This window comes from Linepithema humile, chromosome 3, assembly GCF_040581485.1.
Source record: "Linepithema humile isolate Giens D197 chromosome 3, Lhum_UNIL_v1.0, whole genome shotgun sequence".
In the NCBI taxonomy this organism is placed as follows: Eukaryota; Metazoa; Arthropoda; class Insecta; order Hymenoptera; family Formicidae; genus Linepithema; species Linepithema humile.
The window spans coordinates 30,101,070-30,125,048 of record NC_090130.1 but is presented as its reverse complement, the minus strand read 5'-3'; the positions used below and the strand labels follow the sequence as shown (position 1 = coordinate 30,125,048).

General features: G+C 38.5%; 3 protein-coding genes across 5 annotated transcripts; 1 reads left to right on the top strand and 2 right to left on the bottom strand.

Moving 5' to 3' along the window:
- The first annotated feature begins 82 nt into the window (after positions 1-82).
- cindr (CIN85 and CD2AP related) lies at positions 83-23,888 on the top strand. Of its 3 annotated transcripts, XM_067351640.1 has the most exons (10): positions 83-222; positions 1,609-1,818; positions 1,887-2,306; positions 2,371-2,602; positions 2,697-3,061; positions 3,156-3,257; positions 3,337-3,437; positions 3,524-3,704; positions 3,791-3,892; positions 16,678-16,802. In XM_067351640.1, exons 2-10 carry the CDS (start codon positions 1,624-1,626, stop codon positions 16,756-16,758), a joined length of 1,779 nt encoding a protein of 592 aa, XP_067207741.1. In that variant the 5' UTR covers positions 83-222; positions 1,609-1,623; the 3' UTR covers positions 16,759-16,802. The 3 variants fall into 3 exon arrangements, with proteins under 3 accessions (XP_067207741.1, XP_067207742.1, XP_012218284.2); XM_067351641.1 differs by lacking the exons at positions 83-222; positions 16,678-16,802 and adding an exon at positions 23,793-23,888 and having other exon boundaries at positions 737-1,818; XM_012362861.2 differs by lacking the exons at positions 83-222; positions 16,678-16,802 and adding an exon at positions 4,218-7,632 and having other exon boundaries at positions 737-1,818.
- LOC105669761 (uncharacterized) lies at positions 7,827-9,213 on the bottom strand. The gene is made up of 4 exons (XM_012362867.2): positions 8,949-9,213; positions 8,644-8,760; positions 8,253-8,480; positions 7,827-8,119 (listed from the first exon to the last, which is right to left on the bottom strand). Exons 1-4 carry the CDS (start codon positions 9,190-9,192, stop codon positions 7,905-7,907), a joined length of 804 nt encoding a protein of 267 aa, XP_012218290.1. The 5' UTR covers positions 9,193-9,213; the 3' UTR covers positions 7,827-7,904.
- LOC105669760 (CDGSH iron-sulfur domain-containing protein 3, mitochondrial) lies at positions 9,556-10,403 on the bottom strand. Its single transcript, XM_012362866.2, has 2 exons — positions 10,225-10,403; positions 9,556-10,064 (listed from the first exon to the last, which is right to left on the bottom strand). Exons 1-2 carry the CDS (start codon positions 10,282-10,284, stop codon positions 9,708-9,710), a joined length of 417 nt encoding a protein of 138 aa, XP_012218289.1. The 5' UTR covers positions 10,285-10,403; the 3' UTR covers positions 9,556-9,707.
- Positions 23,889-23,979: the final 91 nt, after the last annotated feature.

Sequence of the window (23,979 nt, the reverse complement as noted above, 5' to 3'; positions counted from 1 at the left end):
TGCACGGCACACGCAAACGTCGCCGACGAGCGAAGTGTCGAAGGACTTCAGTATTCATTGTACTTCGCCAATACGTGATAGTCTTCGGCGATAAGACGCGAGCGATTACCGGAGTGAATCATCGAAAATGGAGGACAGTACGCACCGTTTTCCAGCTGAGCGCTCGCACTGAATCGCTCGCCGATACGCACCAGGAAGTCAGAGCGCTGTCTCCGTTGACAGGTATGTCACACATTGTGTTCGCCGGCAATTTCTTCTTCAGAATCTAGAACGAGCGCGCCGAGTCCGAGTGCGCATCGTCAGCCGGAATTCATGGATACGAGTTAGCGGGTTGTCACGTTCGTAAATTGCGTGATATGTGCCATTAGTGACGTGTCGATTTGACATTAAAAATCGTAGTCATGTTAACAGTAAAAATTAAATAAAGAATTGGAATCAATGGATAAAAACAAAGAAAAATTAATATTAACTGACGAATCTGCTAAAATAAACGTACATTTTTTGCACATTTTATGCAGAAGAAACAATACAATTAATCTGATAATATTAGATAATAACAGATAATCTCAATCAACATTCAAAAGACGTCTAAAAGATAATATTTCGAACACCTTTTAGATTATAAAATTTTCAGACTTTAGTTGTTAAAAAAAATAACAATATGAAATATACAAGATAGATGCAATACATATGCATCATTGAACGACGAAGTTTAGAACACGTGCGTTGCACGATGATTCATCTTATGACATTATGACACGAATTCATTCACGCTGGTCACATTGTGTCGCGCGAGAGTGAATCATACGCATTTTGCTGAAAGACGTTCGAATGTGAGAATCTTGCCATATTCTTTCACAATCAAGCGTCAGAGCCTACAGATAAGAGATTAAAAATAAAGAGCTCTTGAAAAAAATTTCAAGTGGATTTGGCTCCAATTTTAATTTAAGGTTGCATCACTGCTCGATAGCAAGATAAAAGAGCAAAACTTTTTCGTCCACAAAAATCCATAGCAAACGGAACCGCACGCTAGTTCCGCGACATACTGCATTTTTTTCTATTGTTGGACTGAACATGGCGCAAGAGAGCTAACCGCAGGTGGAACCATCGACCATGGTTGGCATGCGCTTTGCCCAGAGCGCCAGAGGCAGTCGAGAACCCGTCGAGGTTTCCCAAGCGCAAGATGGCCGCAGTGACAGATACGGGGAGCTGTCAATCGCACCCGGGATCCGCCTAAAAATTCGAAGCCACGCGGTGGAATCGTTTCGCGTTGCGCACAGCGTCGCGTTGTATTGCGTTGCACCGCGATGTATGCATACGTGAATCCGCTCCGAATCGCACGCAGAAAAACGGAGCAGAACGGTCCAAAAACGCACGATTGTTTGCCGCGAACGCACGTCACGTTGTAATTCGGACGTATATAATAGTGTGTTACATTCACTCAAGCGCTACCTGTTTTCTCCCGCGAACTCTCGCCGTTCCTTTCCTGGCGAATTCCGCCTCTCGCGACCACCGTGTCGCGGCACCGTCGAGATAATCGCCCGAGTTCGAATCGATCGAACTCGCCGCCTTGTCGCATGGTAAAGCAAGCGTGCTGCATCTCCACAGATACAATTCGTGACGATGTCGGAACTGAATCCGGTCATGGAAGTGAAGTATAATTATGCGATAGTGGAGTATAATTATACGGCGCAAGAGGAAGACGAGCTGACGCTGCGGAAGGGCGACATCATCACCGACATTAGGATGATGCTCGGAGGATGGTGGGAGGGCACCCTGAGGGACAAGCGCGGCATGTTCCCCGATAACTTTGTCAAGGTATATCGCACCTGTCTTGTCTATGCACATTAATTTACTTTAACGCATGCTTTGTTTGGTATGCACAGATGCTAGATTCGACAGCCGACAACAGAAGCAGCGTCAGCGGTAGCAACAGCGAGACTCTAAGCAGCACAAAGTCTGAGGAAGTTACTTTGAGAAATGGATCTGGCAGACGCTACTGCAAGGTCCTCTTCAGCTACGATCCCTGTAACGAGGACGAGCTAGCTTTAGTGCCGCAGGAATCGATAGAATTCCTGGGAGAAGTGGAGGAAGGATGGTGGAGAGGTCGACTCAGAGGTAGAGTCGGCGTGTTCCCCTCGAACTTTGTCTCCCAGCCTGCCCCGGAAGAGCAAGAGAGGCACAAGGAGCGGGATAAGAAGGAGATGTGCAGAGTACTGTTCCCTTATGAGGCTGCTAACGAGGATGAGCTTACCCTGGCCGAGGGAGATATGATCACGCTTATATCCAAGGACGCACCGGACAAGGTTTGTAAGTTAATCAGAATGAATGAAAACCGTATATTTAATAACAATATAACAATTTGCGCAGGGATGGTGGAAAGGAGAGCTGAAAGGACAAGTGGGTCTGTTCCCTGACAATTTTGTCGAGCTGATCGGTACGAAGAATGAGTCACAGGAGCAAGAATCCCAGCGGGGGTACGAGGTTACGTCGCTTAGCGCAAAGTCAAGTACTAAACATTCCCATCAAGTGAAGAAAATCGAAAAGGCGCACGTTAGGAAAAGTCTGGATGCCAGAAACGCTCACACGAGTAATATATCAGGTAAAAATACGATTATTTCATACCAAGCGTTATCTCCACGGACCATCATTTTTACGTCTAGCGTAACGCGCAATGCAATTTCGTGTCCCGTCAGATCATTTCCCCGTCATAAGCACCACTAAAAAGAGCCCTATGATGCCGGTGATGGCCACCGGAAGCGGGGACGGTGATAAGAAGTCGGCCACCTCGATTATATCGAGCCTGAAACGTCTCGTGATCGACGTGGGAAATAATAATAACGGTATCGGCAACACGACGAGTGCATCTTTGGAGGAATTGGATGGCGTGGAACGCGGGGAAGGCACGCCGCTTTCGCATTTGACGGCTTCTCGCGCTAAAGCGCCTCGGCGACGTCCGCCTTCGTCGCAGCATCTGCGTCATCACGCCGCCGGATCGACCGGCATCAGCACATCCCCGACGGGAATGGCCGGTCTCCCGTCCGTTCCGAACACTCTTTCGGTATCGTAAAAAGGATATTAACATTTCTTTACATCTGTTGCAATAAAATTGACCGCTTATTTTTACTTATAACATTCATTAATAAATTTATCAGGACGAAAATATGTCTAATGGAAGGCCTGACACCGTGCTGGAACAAGTGCCGGATGAAGAAACGGACGGGCTTGCGGCGAAAACGAGGAGGAAAGCACCCTGGGTAATGTATCACAATTTAAGATGCAGAAGAAAGCTCGCTATCGATCTTATCACTAACATCATTGTCCACTGGCTTGTAGGTCGAGGAATTGAAAATGAATCAGATGGAGAGGCGAAAGATCGCCGCGGCTGATCGGGTCGTCGATAAAGTAGAAGTGAAGAAGGAACGTAATTTCCCGCGGTCAGTTTTCCGAAGCGAAATATCTTCTTTTATTCCGCGAATACGCGAACGTACATGCAATACACATCGCTTTGTCGCATCCACAGAATAATGACGCAAGGAAACGTCACGGATTCAGTCAACAAAGCGGACGCCGACAACGACGACAGCAAGCAGAAGGATAAAAGTCCGAGAGCCGACGCGAGTCCCCACGCTGACCACAGCCCTGGTGCATCGGGACAGTCGGCCTACGTTCCATACGCGCTCTACAGCAAATTATTGGAGAGGGTAAATATGAAAGCAATCTCTAAACTACTGTTTCAGCGCGTCATTCGCGAGGAGACGCGCAATATTAATCGAATTGCTTGAACAAGGTCGCCGCGCTGGAAGAGAAACAAGCAATGCTGCAAGTGACAGTGGGACAGCTCTCCGAGCAACTCACGCCTCTTCTCGCGAACGCATCGATCAACAGCAAGGTATAATATGTACGACAGCGCGAGAGAGGAGAGAGATCGATAGCGTATTTATCTGCCCGTATTACCACTGTGTTATTTTCTCATTAACGTCACGTTAATGAGGAAGAAACTAATACTGCTGCTAGCGCGCATAACGTTTAACGCTATTACCGTTGTTATATATACATATATTTATTCATTTTGGTAGCATTCGTTTATTGTTTGCTCCGTCGATGCAGTATTCGTGTGGGCCGGTTAAAAACGCAACATTCCATACGACATTCTTCGTCTGTACATCCCCCCCTCCCCCCCCCCCCACTTCACCTGATGTTCCATTATTTAACAGATCTCATTGTGACTGCCAGACTTTATCAACGCCTGTCCGATAATCGACAGCTGTCCCACAGCATCTGCAGCCGCGAATACAACAGCTTTCTATCCATCTTCCCCCACCCCCCTCTTCACTTCAATCTCATGACACATATCAGAACTGCGAGACACAAATTTTCAATGTATATTTGCACATATTCTAGACTGTTACGACGAAATTCCTCATTATCAGTAGCACGAGAAATATCTTGCGATATAAAGTTCCAAGAAGAAAAAAAAAAAGAAAGAATAGTGCAAGTGTCCTTCCAAGTGAGTGCCCGTGCTTTTCCTTTACGAATTTGCATTTTATTCGTTTATGCAAGTGTTATTTGAATAGAATTTACAAAATTAATTGCTAATAATTTTAACTTCAAGTGGTGAAAATTCGAGAAAGGGGTATATATATGACAGTACTTAAATTCGTAGTTCGATAGGTAAAAATGTATGTGATTGTTTTTTTTATCCAACGAACACAACTGCCTCGCGATAATTATGTGATGATTTGTATTAAGTTTCTTCAGTAACTTGAGTGCCAATGTAAAGCATTTTGTTCACCGCATTTCCGGGATGCCTCATTCGGCGATAGGAGTAAGTGATCCTCGTTGATTTTTCACGAGTAATATCAATAGAATTACAAACAAGTACGATTCGTACAAGCCTAATTCGACGCGTTCGTCGAGCCATTTATTTTTACCTGCTTATCGGAGCATATTCCGTTTTGAAATGGAATGTCTTTGAAACGGTGCTAATGATACGATATGTGATGTATCGTAGCAGCGAGAAATTCACGAAGAAAAACTTCTGTTCTGTCCTAAATATGAAAGTGTCATACCAGGACGATAAAGATAGGTGCACTGTAGCCCGTTTTAAACGACAAATTAGCAGCTTTATTCGAAGCGATCGTGTTAAATATAAAAAAAATATTTTTATTTTTTTATAAAAATGAACTTTTAAGTAAATACGGAAGAATAACGAAGATTGTAGGTATACGAGAGGAAATATATACGAGACGCTATTTAATTTTTTATATCAGTATTTCATAAAACATATTTAATGCTTCAGCTAACAATAGTAGACTGAACGTTTCCTCCAATCCAGTTAACATAAAAGATTTTATTTTTATGCAGATGTGTGCATACATTTTAAATTATATATGTATCTTATTTTTCTTTTCACTTTTGCAAACTAGTATTGCAAAATCTGGCAGACTACGCAAGCAGTATTTTTATTAATATATTTGTACTCGATCACTGAACGTATATATTTATTGAACTGCTATACTGCTTGTGCATGAAATAAAATATATCTCGGGGCGACTCAATCATTTAATAGTGTCTCGCGAATATACTTTGATTGCATTATTTAATGATTATAGTCATAATAATTTTTGCAAGAAAGTGTTTTATACTTATATTAAGTAGAATATTTCTCCTCAGATTAATTTTACAGATAACGACGTGCGTTATAATTGTTACCAATTTTATTGCGTAAAAAAAGAAATATCGTTTCGAATCGAAAGAATCGTATCGTAAATTCTTATGTTGCGTGTAATCCGTCCCCGAACGTCAAAAAGGGTCGATGTGCATTTTTAGCACATAAATTGGCTTAATTGTCATAGGGCTATAAATTTGAATATATGCATTTCGTAATTAAATTAAATAGTTTGTAAATGCATTTTTAGAAACATGTATTATTGCTATATTATTGGTCTACAGCATTGTTACTTCGAAGCGTATATTTTTCAATGCGCATATGCTATTTCAGAAACTTTTCGTGTCGCAAGGCGTGGCCAGAATAGATTAACGAAATTAACATACTGTAATTGACGAAATGGCTTTTAACGACATTAGGCACCTCTTTGCATTCGCAAAATAGAATATTTTAGTTAATTTTGTAAAACTTTTTCTCTTTTTAATTTTATATAACATTGCGTTAGTTTGTAATGCAAATTGCACACTTTAATTGTACGCAAATTTAATGCGATTACTTTAATACAAACTCAAAGGCAACTTACTTAATCGGCATCTAACACTGACCACACTTATAAAAAAAAAAATGTTCAAGGTAAACGAGACCACGATAGCACGTTGAGATTTGTACGTCATCATAACGGAATCACATCTTTTATACTTTTATATTTCGCTGCAAATCGGATCGTTTGAATGTAACATTTTTTACGTGAAAATATGTTTCACTCATGTTGTACACAGAGCTTCAGTTTGCGAATGCGACACCATCGTGCACATTCTTGCAGATATAACGCGTGACAATAATAGTTGTTAAGCGAGTTCGAAGGAATTTTCGCTGTTTTTGTAATCGTGTTGATCACATCAAGTAAGATCGTTTAGAATCAAGATTCGCTGTAGAAGCTCAATTAAATTACTTGGTTGCATCTTACGCCTTTCGAGAAAGTTTTTGCAACAAATAGCCGTTTATTAATTATCGGTTAGTCTTCATTTCGCCATTCTTATGCAGGTACATCGTCTTCCCTCGTAACAAACTCTTGCGATTCAATCATTGTAAGCGCAATCATTTCAACATTTTTAACTTCGATTGCCACAGCGATCATTGAAAAAAAATGATAGAACGTGTTAAGTAAGTTGTGGCCTGTACTTATGAATTTTTTATCTCGTTCTCATATGCCATTGAACTTATCCCAGTGCTCGTTTGAAATTGAATATTTTGAGAATCATTAAAATACGAATGTTAATCTCTGTAAATACAACAATGTTGAGTATTATAATTCTGCGTGTTGAGTGAGAATATGCGAAACGATTATCACGGAAATTTGCATTCTAAAAGTTATCGCGTCCCGAGCAATATCCTAACGCAACAATGGTTTAACAATTGTAATCGACAGTGTATTAATAGCGATACAACTATCTCTCCCGTACGCTTTCAATCGCTCACGGAAATGTGTACGAAGACTAATTAACGGCAAACTCTTATTTTCAATTGTTGTTGCTCGACATCGAATCTTATCGAGACATTTTTATATCACAGCGAGCAGTTCTCGATAAGTGTCCTAAAAGCGTCAAAGACGAATAACGTCGTTGCGGCACAACAACAGCTGTTGGCTACATAGTTAAGTGATATCGCTGTAGAAAGCATGCTCTACAATGTAAAAGAATTGGAGTTAACGACTCGAGTGAACCGCATGCGATTTTTAATGTTATTAACGTTAGGCCTACTGTGTACATATTCATGTATAAGCGCAACGACCGAGTGAGAGTTATACATATATATATATATTTTCCCCTCCTTTATCAACGTGTCAACCGTAAGTCGAATTAACAATCGTACCTGTAAATAAAGCCATCAGAATAAATCTTTCTCTGCATACGCAATGCTGAAGTCCTGTAATTCTACATTAAATCTCTGTATATATTTAACGCCTGCTTTCATTTCGACCTTATCACTCGCTACTGAAAAATCGAATTAATTTAATCACATACGAAGACAGAATCGAAAGCAGAAAGAAAAGCATGAAAACGAAATCGGCTCGTACGTGAAAATTAACTTTTAGACTTGCAAATCATTCTGTATAGTATTTCTAGATTATTCCTTATCTTGATTGTCTCTCATAATAGAAGTTTGTTCTTATGTTGCGCACAGTTACGATTTTATGTACGATTGCGTACTTTATTATCACTATAATCACATGTTATGACGTGTGGCGATTTCTGTGGTGGCGTCGTGACGCTCGTTGAGGTAACGGCGAGATTTCGCAGATAAACGGCATCGACGTGTGACAAGGCACTACTTTCCAAAAGGGCGGAGAGTTTTTAGCGGGCGGGTTTACAAGGGTGACGCAGCCCTTCGAGTGCGACGGTTCTCCCTCGCCCCATGCTCGATAATCGAAACAAGATAAGGGTTCGCCTGTCGAATTATATTTATATTTTTCAAATCTTCTCTTCCAACTAGTTGAGCGATATTTCGAAAAGCTTTTCAAAATCTGCTCTAAAATTATCGTACGCTTGCTACAAATAAAATCTGCAAAAATCACAAATACCGAATTCATTTTTCCAAATTTTTTCCTTGTCCTTATTGCTGAGGCCTACAAAACTGGGAAAGTTTTGCGATATGAGTTTTCCCAAACCTTCCGTGCGCTCCTCGCTTATCACATGCGTAAGCGATGCGTTCCGCTCTTGACAGAAGTTGCGTGCCTGAGTATAATTCAAGCGCTCGGACGAAAGCACGAATAATCCCGTTCTAGGAATGCATCTTAACATTGTTTTCGCTAAAAGTGATTACACGGAAATTTCGGAAATTCAGCATTTGCATTCTCCAAAATTAATTCGCGGCAAGTCCGCGCAGTTTAAATGTTTGTGCGTTGATATATATAAATTCTAAGGATCTTCGTAATCTACGTAAAGAGTTAATGTAATCGTAATTACAATTACCTGGTGGAGCAAAGATGGGATACATGCTGTAATATCTGTAATTTGCCGCGGATACGAGAGTAGTCATGTTGTGATCCTCGGGGCATTGAAGAGCTTGACACATATTTTCTCGCCTTCCTGTGTATTCATGAAGAAACATCGTAAAAAACGCTGGAGAGATTACAAGCATGCATTGGATTAATCGCATTAATTAAATAAGGCAATTATGCCGTGTTTTAGCGCACCAGGCGTTATAATTACGAGCCGGGTATCATAAGATCATAATTACACCGCAATTACGTTCTAATTGCCTATTATTCGCATACCGGCACGATTCCTTGCGGAAACAAAATTGAAGGCGAGGGCTTTCTTCGATGCTGCGAATTTGTTACACTCGCTCACGTTGGAAACCGCTTTACGCGATATGATCGGCTGATTCGAGCGCCAATTTGTCTTTATTAGATCATATCGTGGCAATTCGCGATGACTGATTTCACAACAGCGGTCGCAAACAGTTAAATATGTTGCATATATAATTAATAAAAATAAAAGTTGACTGATGCTTGCCATTCCGCAAATATTTTAACTCAAAGACTTCGGGAGATACAATCGGCTGTTTCAAAGTACGATAAAGGCACTGCGATTTGTGCTTCTGTATTTTTTCGTGATGATAGAGTGATGAGTGTTACGTATATTTCCGACTTCGGAAATATGCATCAATCAATCTGACAGAATAATTACGCAATTACGGAAATGTTGAAGTGAATTCAGTTCAATTAAGACAGAGTACAGGCGATACAGATCCAATCTCATTGTTTTCTACTTTCTAAAAATCATTTTTTACCTCATCTTTTTATGTAAACGCTTCTATCAATTTTTTTAAAATGGGAAATTGGTTATTGGCAAGAACTTATGAAATAGTTTTACTTGTAGTTATGTCTATAATATTTTATTAAAGAATTTTACAAATATATGTATACTATATACACCACTGCACGTGTCGGAAAGAGCGTAATCGCACGTAAAGTAAATCCCAGTTGTGCGATTTATGGCTTGCTTCATTAACGATTTCGAAAGTCCCACAATTAATATCGTATCGCTTCCTGTATTTCCGGTCGTTTGTGCGTGCCGTCGCAGAAAGGTCTGTTTGACGTTTGCTTACAATTGCACAGCCAGTACTCCTTAGTTTCCGGAACGGTGAAACGTATGGGTCTAAGCTTAATTTTGAGAAAGATGTTCTTGTGCGTGCCGTCGCACAGCGGCTGGCTCTTGCTCTGACCGCACATGCACCAAGAGTAGTTCTTGTCGGCTACGAGACGCATTTTGAACGGCTTCTTGTCGTATATAACTCCCGTTCCGGTCTGCTGGTTTGCACTGTACGTTTCCTTCAGCGGATTCACGGGTATCTTCGCTTCATCGGATTCCGTGGAGAAGCGAGAAATCTGGAAACAGCGAATATTGCTCAGGTCAACGCGAAATCAATCGATTTAATGAGAATAAAATGTGATAATAGAATATTTGGATTCCATTGAGTTAGGTTAGCTTAGGTTAGAAAGAAGTTGGATGAGAAGCAAATTATAAAACAGAAGCTATATTACTTACATTTTTGTGATGAAGAGCGCTCAGAGGAGCGAATCGCGGTAGCCGATTTAATACGCTCATTCTTGTTAAATTACCGATCACTTTCGACTGTAATAATCGGAACCAAAAATCAAAAGCAACAATCACGTTGTGTACGGCACACACGATCAGCTGTAGATTAGTGCTGCCATCTTCGTGGAAAATTTCCCCGAGTATATCTATATAAATGTGACGTCACGCTCATTCATGGCATATCGCATGCAAGTAAGAGCGCACGGTGCATATAATAACGGAATAATGTAATAATTGTGTGCAAATATAGCGTTTGTTTTCTTTATTTTACTATAATGGATTTCACTTTTTCTGATATTAATCATGAAAGAAACGCAGTCGTGGATAAATTGTTTTCATGTAGACTCGGGAAGAGCGTTGGTATAACCAACTGCCAGTCAGTCAGTTTAGAATGCCACAATTATGTGCATAGATAAGTCTAGATTCAAATCAGATTTTGTATACCTCTTTCCGATACATGCAATGGTGTATATAGTATATACATATATTTGTTTAATAAAATATTATAGACGTAACTATAAATAAAACTTCTTTCATAAGTTCTTGTCAATAAACAATTTCTAATAAAAAATGAGGGAAGCATTTACATAAAAGAGTAAAGAAGATTTTTAAATATAAATTTTTTACATCGATTACGAATAATTCTGAAGCATAATATTGACAAAAGCGTATAAAGTAAATAAATAATTAAATAAAATAAATAAATGTCTATATTATCATAAGCTTTTTATCATATCTTTTATCAAAAATTAAATTGTGATTTAGTATTTTACTCAAACTAAACATAAATATAATTATAATTAAATTTTATTTAATTTGTTTCTAAAATTTCCAACTAAAATAATAATTATTAAAATTATACACTATAAAAACATGACTTGATGATTTTACTTCCGTTTTATTTCTCCATCTTGTTTTTATAGCACTTATAATAGATATTTATTCAAAGTAGAGTATCGATTACGAACGCCTGAAGAGTTTCCGATGCAAATTGGTCGATTAGAAACGTCGTCGCGTCCCATTCACTTTCGCTAACGAAAGCGAGGACAACTATACAAGTACGACAATACAAGAAGCAATGTACACAAAATATCTCTGAAACCGCATTCCGAAATTTTACATCGACGATCGTGCAGTGCACTCAAATGTAATTACAAGCAAATTGCTAATTCTTGAACAGTAATAAAATTAATTGCGGCGTGATTCATATCTCGTTGTAATTCTAAGCGGGCATATAAGATGAATCGATAAGCACACACATGTATTCGCGCAGAGGAACGTGCGCATGTAATAAAAATTAAATAAAAGATTTGAATAAGAATATTACTGATTTAATCACATGCATAGAGATGCAGAAATGGCTTTTTGCGCAAGTAAGGCAAGGCGGGAATAGTTTGCATTTTATAAATGCATCATTTTGGAATGCATTTGCCAGTAATTGACTGTTCACGATGCCGTGAAGACGTAAGTAGAGCGCACGTCGGAGTTATCCCTCCGAGATTTGCGCGCTTATCGACTAGAAAGCCGATAATGCGTGTAACAAGCAACATGCATTGAAGAGACATTGCTTTGTACTTGATTTATTAACTCCGTTAGAAACTGTTTGCGTGAGCCGGCTAACTCCTTTCATTTCCATGTTAATTTTCACGTAAATCTTTATTATTGACATAATTGCCGAAATATTTAAGCGTGTGGAGAATTAAAAAATTAACGGTCTCTTATTCATTCATTCAATTCGTTCTAAAAATAATGTCACAAATGCGATACATATTACGTGTCGCGTATTCGTCACGATCGTGAATGAAACGCACATCTTATCGGCGTTAGAACTTCCTTTCTTAATCATTTTAATTTCGTCAATTCTCACTAATCGTAGTTATTTTTTTACGTAAATTTTCATTAAAGCAGTCAGCGGCACATCTCTTGCGGTAAAGCGTGCAACACAAGTAGCGGATCGAGTGGCAAAACTCTTCAAAGATCGTTTAATCCTATTTGGGACCTACTTTTAAAACGTGCGGGAGAGAAAGTAAGAGGAGCTGCCGATGGAGTGACGGCGGTCGCGTGCTCGAGAAAGTAAAGTCCCTTTCGCGCATAGAGATACATACTTGCGTATACTTGCGCCGATATACGCATCATGTGCGCTATACAAGGCGATCTATATGGGTCGTGAAAGGAAGTTAGTGTAGACGACAAGGGAGTTCTATTTTTATCTTTTTGTAATTTGACATTATTTTTTATTCCAAAAAATATTTCTATGTCAAATTATAATCCTGATTTTTTATAAAATAAAAAATAAATAAACAGATGCAATAAAATGGAAAATAAAGTATAAAAATTAATCAATATTTAAAATTAATAAATCGACTAGCATTAAATTAAGATTAATTTAATATTTTAGTCGTTGGATATCACATATTTGAAGTGTGTATAATATTTTATAAAATTCCTTGTAAATGATACAAGTAGTTTTCCGTGATAACTTTACTCAAATTATTGGAGCAAATATGAGAGGAAGTTCATTTAATATACGACGAGGATTGCACGATATTTTCCATTTGCGGGAAAAATTACAAGCAAATGGATTTACATCGCTCTAATTAACGTCATACTTGTGTGTTGTATAGCAGTATCGCAGAGACCAGTTATTAAAAATTATTTTATGATTTTTGTAATAAACAAGATTTTTATTTCATAAACGATTTCGATTACTTGGATATTAAAATACATGTAGAAACTAAAACATATTCAGTATCGAATAAAACAATATTACGCTTTTTCAATTTATATATTTTAATGAAATAAAATTTGTCATGTTTATTATATATTTAAAAAATTATTGTGATTTTAATTATGATTGTTTGTTATATATATATATATATATATATATATATATATATATATATATATATTTTAAATGTTAACAATCTTTATTATTTATCAACAAAAAGTTGTGATAACAAACAACGTGAACAATAAATCTAAAATGCAATAAATTGAATTCATAGGGGAATACTTTTTCTCATTTTAATCACAAAGTGTTTTTAACTAATTTTCACTTATAATAGTTTGATTCGCTGAACCACTGATTTCGCTTAACCACTGACTTCGCTAAACCACTACTTTCAGTACACTTTTAATACAGTGTTATCATAGTTGCGGTTGGTTTGCGAAATCCTGCTGAAGCGGTGGCGATAAGAGATTATTTGATTGTGTTAAACTTTGAAAAATGCTAAAATGTAGATTTGTGGAATATAAGTCGTGTCGATTATAACAACAAAGACAAAAATTTTTAAAAATCAAATAAAAAATATATAAAACATATAATCGCATTTTATTATATTATATTAAATATAATTATATTTAATATAATTATATACTACATTAAATCTGCTGATTTTTGTTAGAAAATAATGACACGCGCGTACTATAATATTAATGACGAATTATTAAGGATAACGTACTATAATATTAATGACGTATTATTAAGGATAACGGCTATCACACGCGCGGCGCGCGCGCGCGCGCGCAACGTCACTCCATTCACTGACGCGCGATAGCTGTCGTATTTCGTCGGTATTTATCTATTCACGTCACAATAGTTGCGCAGGCACGTATACGGAAAAGACTATGCAATACAACGGCGCCGCCTAATTGCATTCCGGCATCCTGGGCTTCCTCGACATTACGTAATAATACGCGTCACGTTACCGTTTCCTTTCAATGTCGATATTTCCATATTAATTCATAAATTCGTTACGAATCGCTCAGGATTTGCGTGAACTCTTTTTTTAGAATTCTTATTGTAGCTTGAATGAGAATGATTCATTATAATTGCAATCTACAAAATAACATTTGAAAGATATTATTTAAAGTACTTTGTTTTATAGATACTTTTACTATTTTTAGAGAGAGAGAGTTTGCAGGTATAAAGATGAAAGAATAAGAAAAAAATCATCATTTTCATCTTGCTTGCTTATTAAAATTGTAAAAATGCGATTTTTCACGTAGCAGTAAACTAATTATCCGCGCGGAATTATAGTCGTTATTGAGAGGGATATTGAAAGAACAGATGAAGAAACTCTTCGATTTCCGGCGGTGAGCTCTCCAAGCCGTCGTCGAGTCACGATAAACCCCGATGGATACATCGGACTTTCGAAGTTCACGGAGAAAGTTATACCTGGTTGACTCTAGAGGCGGGTGCTAGACGACTCGTTTAGACGAATAAAAGGAACATCGATAATCTCGCGATCGTACTCTCCAGTTTCGACCCAATTCTTCCGCACCTTGCACGCATTCTCAATCGCGACATTCTTACCGCGAGTAGCTCTCTATGACGAGATCTCGTCGAAGAACACTTTCGATCTTAATTGAACACGTTTTTCATACCGATCTTTCTTTCTAATAAAGGCCATTTGCCGCTTTTAAAGAGCCTCATCGATCGTTATTCAACTTGTGATATCGAAAGTTAAAGTGTTAAAATTAACAATTAAACGAATTAATTGTAGTCTTTCTAATTGAAAGCAAAAAAAAACTATAATTTAAAACAGTTATTGGGATTTCCAATGACTTTATTTAATGTCACTCTCACTAACGCGGATGTGTTTTAATTTTGTTGGTTAAAACAGCCGGATTCTTTACGTAAAGAGATAGTTCGTGTAACAGGATATAATCCAATGTTTGGTCAGCGGTGTCAAAGAGGAGAAAGGAGCTAATAATATACTGAATATGACGCATATGACGTTGCCTACTTTCATTTTCATCTAGAATCAAATTTGCATAAATTTTCGATATTTTTACACAGTAAAAATAATAATGTTTATAAACAATCTAAGCGTATAGCTTGTTGTTACTCGTTACACTAATGTATATAATTTTGTTTTTAAATCTTGTAATTCTCTAATTTTTCCCATCAATCACATTGTCACGCGACATCACTGTCAACTTTTTACTCAAAATTATCTGAGATTCCAAAGTTATAATTTGATGAATCAACTTGTAAAACACGCATGCATTTTCATCACAAAATATCATTCAGTTCTTCGCAAGTTTTTTCTTCAGAATTCAATTCGCAGCACATTGAAAAAATGTGCGTTTTTACTTCATGTCCTTGCAGTCACATATTATCGAAACGGATCCGCAAGATCCGTAATTTACACAGTCAGCGCGTAGGAATGTGACAATCTTGCAGAGCGGATTTTAAAGGCGATCAGGACGATTTGTCATCGCGATGGCAAAGCTGCGCACGAATTTCAGCCTCGCGTTAGATTCGCGAGTCCGAGCGTAGAAGTGGCACATTAGAGTTTTACAACGACACGCCGAAAAATGATCTTATTGTGATTGTCCCGTCTCACCTCGGCTCGTCACCGACTTTCACCGCCGCTTAAATAATAATTCACGGCGGAGCGATTTCCTGATGCCCGCAAACGTCGTAAATTTACTAAAACGAGAGCGTCCTGGATAAAATGACACCTTTTATGTCCTTAATGAGTCGAATTGTCTAACGAGCTGTGGTTCTGTCGAGAGTCTTGCGTCGTAGCTTGAATATAATCGAATACAAGATTGAAATTACGCCAGCCTAGTTATATCAAATAACCACACACATAATTAATTGGACAATAGACTTAATTAACGTTTACAAATGGAAATAGAATTGTTAAAAGTGCATGAGATAGAAGCGATATTTTTTGTAGAAAATTTAAAATACTCGCAAAGTTTAAAATACTTTTCTACCTTTCATGCTCTTTTTCGATGAAATAATGGTTTAGTCTTAAAATTGCGTCAGCTGCGGTTAATCGTTTGCGCACAATGTAGCGCAATTACGTTTTTCTTGTAGCCCACTCTTTGCAAGCCAAGTTAATTTTTCAATTATATGGGAGAATAGAGAATACATTAAATCGTGCAATTGTTTCATAGAGCTATCCTTAAATACAAAATTGATAGTGTGATAAAAAACGTGAGAGAAAAAAGTGTGATAGCGTTTGTCGCCATTTTTCAACAAAATAAACACCATAGCGTTTATCGCCGTTTTTCGACAGGAAAAGCGCGGTTGTTGTCATTTTTCCACAAAAAATAGGAAAAGTACTACTTCCTAAATATTCGTTGCAGCCTAGCAAACCGTAAAAAAACGGAAGTACAAATCGCAAGTTCACTCTTCTGGATTCTCATGGTGCAACGAGCAAACCGATATTTGATTAAAAAAATGTTATATCCATCTTTATATGTTCAATCACTACTTGATAAACTTTACAGACGTTTTGTAATGGAGACAAAGCATTTTCGTAAAATCATGTAAAAATTTCTGTATCATTTGCGATGTACTTTCATTCGCTTTTTGGAATACGCGCGCGCGAACTCTCACCTCGATTAATAAAATAGAGATGTTAGGTGTCTGTAACTTTCTAGCACGTCAACAAAATTAGGTGCTTGTACGCTCATCCTGTGGAAGTCATTAGCGAACAAAGGAACAATGCGGCGGGAGATTAAACGGTCCATCGTGGATCTCGATGACATTAGGATGTCATTAACCCATCGGGACAATCGCGGATAAATTTCCAAAGACATTATTTCATCTGCATGACGATTGAGTGTTTATTTATTCTTCAATACAATATATTGGAATTATTATAGATGTATTATTGTTATTGCAAAATTTTTGCAAGATAATGAATTAACAAAATCTGTTATTCAAGAATTGAAATTAATTGTTCCGGAGGATATCCTTCCTGGAAATTCCTACTCCCACTATCGTCGAGTATTACGAAAGGTCAGTGCGGTTGGATAAAAGAAGGAGTATCGGAAGAAGTGAGCCAGTTCATCAAAGGACAATCCTCGGTCCTCCACGCCGGGCGCGAGTTGAATTTTTTCTGGTTCATGTATCGAGGAGTGGTGGCGAGACGCGGGCTATCGCCTCGCGCGCGAGCGTTGGTGGGGTGAGCCGCGAGAGAGTTTTACGTACCGAAACGAAACTACTCGGCGGAGAAAGTGACAGCAGACGTAGCGGTGCCGGCGGCGGACACCGACGACGACGACGTTAAGGCAGGAGTTCTTCGGGCCTCCTTGAAGAAGAGAGAATAGACATGGTGCGAGCCATCCACGCGGCGTGCACCGCATGGTAACCGACACGCTCCATCGGTCGTGTCCACCCGGAAGGACCACGGAGTGCTCGTTTCGCGGATTTTCAATCAATCAAGAAATTATTTCCGGAAGAATCGAATTAATACGCTGAGTCTGAAGAACATCCGTGGATGAACAATGTTGGCTTCCCAATAGAAATCGAGAGAAATGAAAGGAGTGGAAAAAGAGTGAGGATAACACTCGGAAGATGAAAAATAGTAAAATACCAGAAGCACAGCAGAAATTTGTGAAAATTCGCATCGTTTTGAAGATTTCAAGCGGCCTCGTTAGTCACTGAAGCGACAGAGCCTTATCGTACTTCGTTGCGATAACGAGAAATCATGCAAGGAAGATATTAGCTTCGTAGTAGTTTCGGAAGTGTAACCGCATAAGAGAAGTTTTTTGTTACTTTATTCCCGGTATTCCGGGCAAATTCGTGAGTGTGCGAGGATTCGTGAGGGAATTGGAGAAATTCCTCGGCAATTAAGGCGGTGATACGAAGAACAGCCGCAACGATATTCTTGGTTGTGTTATGGTGTTGAGGACTGCCTCGGTCAGAACGAGGCGGATGAAGAGGTCGTAGAAGAGAGGGTGGCAGGAGTGGTGTCCTGGCGGGTTCCCCCTGAGAAATCGTTCGATCAATCGAGGAGAAATCCAGGAAGGTCACATTTAGTGAATCGGTGAGTGCAGTCTCGCGACGATTTGTCTTTCTCTTTCGTAAATCGCTGATTGTTGGGCTATTTCGTCCTCCTCTCGTGTTTTCTATTTTCTAATCTTAGAACTTTATATTAAAAAAAAAAAAAAAAAAAAAAAAAAAACATGCAATAAACTAGTTTTATATAATAAATAAGAAACGAGTAAAATTGTATTTACGATTTCTATTAGCGATTTCAAGATTAAAGTCTGAACTTGAATCAATCTGATTTTCTTAATCGATGAAAAGAGAGAGTATCGTTAAACGACGAAAAGAAAACAATTATCGCATTTCTTAACGAAATTTAAGATTCACAATTAGATTGTATGTATAATTCATTACCGCGGAGAAATAACAAACAGTTTCTTCTCCAGCAGAAGAAAAAAAAAAACAGATATTTTCTTCAACATAGCGTGACGCGTTGCGGGATTTATCTCTTGATAAAGACTTGCATTTTTTAACACTGAAAAAATCGGTCTGCGTAAAGTAATCGGCTCAGCTTCGAAAACGAAAACTTTCTCTCGTAATGTTTCCTCGTATGCTTGATTGTACGAACGATAAATCGTATACACAAAGACCGCATCTCAAAGCAGATGAAATTTATTCGATTTATTATCGAGATCGGCGCGCAATGGGTGAAGGCATATAGAATGGTTGGTACGCTTGGTTTCGTTTCGTTTCGTTAAGCTTAATGTTTGATTAAACGGCAGTTACTATAAAAGCAGAGAGAAAGCAAGATCGCCTTCGTGCAGAGCACCTATCTTTCCAAAGAGAGGCTATCAGCCGTCTCTTACGTATAAAAAGTGTGTTAAGCGAAAAGCGCAAGTCGGTGCGTGCGGTGATTTTGATGCATGGAGGCGATCGGTGCCACATTCGTTCTCAACCTGGATTTCAAGTTCGTCCAACACCAATTAAGTTTAATAACCGCATCGTGTTAGCGGTTTCTCATATATATATATATATATAGACTCAGTAATAGGCGCATGCTCTGTAAAGCATACTCCAATTGGATTTCAATCATTAGATACTTATGTTTATTAATTATGCTTCGTTTTTTCATAACTTATCTTTTAATAAATTATGATGATCAATTCCGATGAAACTTATTATGGTAATATTATTAGATTATTATGCTTTTTCGAAGAAATTTGATATAATTATTATAAATGGGGATTTCACTTCTACTTTCTCAATTTGCACAAATTACGCAAAAATGTATTCAAGACAAAGCGAAGTAAAAAGCTGCTTTTTAAAAACCCTCACGTGAACTTGAAAATGGTAGGTACATTTTTGTTAATTTCGCAAAAGAAAGTCGCCGTTGATTTCGGAAGGGAGGCACGGTTTCACAAGAGACCGCGTGATCGCAGGTTTAAAGCGCGATTTTCTGCATCACGTGGCTGTGGTGTCACCTGCGAGACGGTTTTTTAAGTTGCCATCCTCGTAGGCAGTGAAAGTACTTCCGTTCTTTCTCAAAACGAAACGTTCGCGACGGCGCATTGAGGATGTACGCTTCGGTACCGTTGTACACACGTTGCCCAAACACTCCTCGTGGTTTACGTAACAAAATTCGATAGAGGTCTGAAGTGAAACGTGGACACAGAGAGGGATACGCGTACGCTCGTACGTTCTTTTAGATTGTCTAAGTCGTGGAAGCCCGAGCACCGAATTCTGAGAGGTAGACGCTTATCAGTGGATCAGTGGATATATTTCTATTGACCTTCGTTTGCGGGAAAAGCGTTTTTTTTTTATTTCTTCGCGATTTACATCACTCCTTGAAAAGTGATCGTACAATGTAATCGCGCATCCATCGCCTTTGAGTCTGAAAACGGCCCAGAAAAAATGGCCAACGCGAAAAGATTCGTTACACAATGGAAAGTGTTCGTCACGAAAGATATCGGTGAATTAGACCGCGAAAATGCCTACTCTTCTCAAGGCCATAAATAAGATCAGTGGCTGTGACGTCAAGATTTCTTCGGAGAAGAAACCGGTTTCTATCTTCCGAAAGGAAACGGGAGTTTGTGTTTTCCAAACGCATTCACGAGGCCGAATTTCGTGCTATGCCGTCTGTCGCTCGCGAGTAAAGCGCTTCGCTGCGAGTGAGACGAAGATGAAGCAGAAAGAATGGACTAGAGAATGTCACGTATTCATTACATCCGTGTGATTATATTCGACAGCAGTTGCGACAACGGATTGGGACAAGGCGTCTCTCTTTAGTCGTAAATTTGTACGGAAATAGACTTCATTTGTCACACATATCTATCTTATAAATTCATATAGCGCATATCAGTGGATCATAATAAGTTAGCTATTACTTTAACGATCATTTAGATGCAATTAATAAAGTTAATAAATGTTATAATACAAATGGCAAGTAAAATGATCTTGAAAGTTGATTGTAAGTTGCAAAAACCAATCATAGCATATTCCTATTATTAATTACACATATCACAAATATAAAAAAATCATAATTTAGTAAAACGGAGTATCAATTATGCGAATTAAACCGTATATTAATACATTCAACACTAAACTATTTATAACTATATATTTATTGAAATATATAATATGCAATTATGCGGTATATTTTACTCTGACACCGTTACGTTATATGGAAATTATACGGAAAATTAGCTGCGTTAATACACGAACGATATGTTTAATAATGCATGCAGGATGTAATAGCATTTCATTTTACATTGATGATTCAGCGCGATAATATTATTTAGTTTTATTAATTATATAAATTCAAGTTCGTGTGTATCGTCCGTGGCATCGCGTCGCCGCTCGGTAGTGCGCGAGTAGAGTTCTTTTGCGTGACGCTTGACCGATTCCATTGCTATTAGAATGTACACGAAGAGGAAAATTGGCCGATCCTAGCGCAGCGGAACGCACGATAAGACGATTATCCTTCGATTTGGGCGAAAGTAAAGGCGCCGCTCACGCGCGGCGTCAGGAGAAAGTAATGAGGTCCGCTTGCCTTCTCGCTCTTAATGTCGATCCACGTGGAATTCGAGATCTCGCTCTGTGCGTGGATCACAGACAAGGAAAAGGATGCGGTCGTGGAAACCGCGATCTTGTGTGGGTGTTTGCACGCGCAAGCTTTCACTGACAGCTGGAAGCAGACGCGCGACGTCGTCAGCCGGTAGACGACACGGTCAGAATTTGCAACTCCGCAAGTTATCGCAAGAATTAATTGCCGTGACTATAATTTTTAATAAATTGGGAAATACAGTACCGACGTTCAAGCAAATAGACGTGTAATTAAATTATAATCGAAACACAAAGTAGCAATTTAAAAACAAATACACTATTATTTGGTACATGCAGAACGATGAAGGACATTTACAGTAGATTTCACAATTTAATATGCATCACTCGTTTTTTACGCAAATCAAGCTGGGCGGAGTTGCAAATTTAAAAAATCACAGTGTTCCATCGTCTGTAATCCGCGAGAGAAAAAAAAAAAACGAAGTCGGGAATTATGAAGGTCGAGGCAAAAAGCAATCGCGTTATAGTAATCGAACACTTTCACGGTGAAACTTGCCGTGCGCAACGAAATTCGCGTGCGTTTCGCATCGCGTTTCGCGGCAACGCATTCGCAGGGAACAAAGGGGATAAATAGGGGGAACAAAAGGCGGGCGACTCTTCAAGAACGATGCAGGCAACGGTTCGTAACTTCCGTCGCCGGGACGGCGGTGGCACTGCGTGAACGTGAACTTCACACTGTCGTGCACGCAAGAACTACACTTTCACTTCTGGATCCACGGAGAGCCAATGACCTACTAACACATCGAACCGTTTATCTCGCGCTACCACGATTGGTGCTGGCCCGCCAAGGTCGTCCATCGAGGATTATCTAACGAACAATTATATCCTTCCACCTTTTCTTTTCTTTTCTTAACCTTTCCGGCGATTCGAAAGTCGCCACGCGTTCGTCTAGACTCTAGACGAACGCGTGGCAGCGATCAATCAACGTCAATCGTATATGGAGAACTCCTTTTATCTGCGCATTTAATTTCTGTGTTTAAAACTAGAAAAGATCTATCCATTATATCCATTTTTTAAGAGTATATAAATTCTCGAATTAATTTGAAGTTAATTTTTTCTAAAGATATTAAAGTTTTAATGTTGCTATAAATAATTATAAGCAATTAGAAATATAAAAATTTATAAGTTCCAGGCTTTAAAGGTATTAATAGATGAGAAAATCTTTTCTTTAAGATATCGCAACTAGCGCGTCGTTTTCTCTCGTTAATACTGTTGATGGGCGATAATTTCATTCGGCAGTGATGTTAGTAGATTTAAACGCTCGTAGTGAATCTTCTCGTGTATAAACGTCGAGATGTTCGGTTCCGGGTGAACTTCTTTACTTTCACTCGTTACGGAGGATCGTGACGCAAACTGGATTTCGTCTCGTCGCGCGGAGAGGAATTCACGGCCCACGAGGAAGTTATTTTCCACTTTGCCTCGCTCGCCTCCAAGCGTTACTTTACACAATAGAGTGCCTCTACCCATTTACGCTAAATCTGAATAGCAAACAATAGAATCTAAGTTTAATGAAATAATAATTGGCTACGAAATGGTTGACAGTTCACAAATTACAAGCGATTGAAAATTATAATTTTAATAAATTACGTTTCGCGATGAAATATCAATGGACATCTGAAATATTTTTCAGATATCTAATTTTAAGCGAATTTTACTTGAATAAAATTCGGATATTTTTCACATTTCGTTTCCGTCACATTAAATTATTTATAGCAATATCAAAATTGTAAAATATGTTATATATAACTTAATTCTGTTTATTTGTTTTCATTGCTTTATATACCAAAGCAATGCTCACGAACGGTTCGTGCCAAAAGAAAGTTCTCTTTCGATTCACCGCAAAACCACTACCGATAATTGCGGATACGAGCGTGGGGTTAACGTAGCATTCTTCAACGTAGACTATCTTCGACGATTCCACTTGGTTACGAATCCGAGCAATGTGCATTTCCTTTCGCTAGGAATCAGCACTCTAAAGCGTTCAATGATGATTAACGACTCGTGAAACTCGGCTCGAAGAGAAAATCAGTCTGAATCAAATAGTAACTGATTATCTAAAATCCTCAAGTATTATCAAACTTGGAAATATCACTTTTGTTAGATTTACCTCGTTTTATGTAATTTGCAACGTTTGATCAAGCTGAAATATGTCTTGTTGCAAAACTGCAATAATTTATTTTTTGACATTCAATTTCAAACTCTTATTGAATAATTTATATTTGTTAAAAACTAAGTTCTGTCCTTAATTCATTCTATATTATGAAAGAGCAGATCACAGTGTGTACAACGAGTTTATTCTTGAACCACTTAACATACAGACAATACAAATAGAAGTAGACTCAATCGAGTACTGAATACAAAATTAACAAACTGCTACACGAGTTATCGTATGCACTACGAGCCGCGCCCATAAAGCAACTAACTATATAAGAAAAAACTAGACTATGACACCTTTTAAACAAAACGCAATCGGTTGTGTCCGCGCACTGCCTTGCGCGTGTCAATTTAACATCCGCGCCACCTCCTTACATACATTTTAACTGAACTAAGAATTATTAAGAAGCGCGAAAAACAAATCTCAACAATATTCTTATATATTTTTTTCTAATAAAATTGAAATTTAATGAGTGCAAATTTGTGAAAAATTTTTAATTTTTTCCAGTAAAACGATGGGTGCATCGAGGCTGCTTCAATGGCTTCTCGCAGCGGTCGTCCTGAGTCTTTCCTCGAGCTTAATAGTGAGCGAAGTGCGTCAACTCGCGAGCTCCGATTCCTCGACCGTCAATGTGCGAAGAAACGAGACGAATCGCACCGGGATGATGGCGATACGCCGACGAAGATACGTGCGA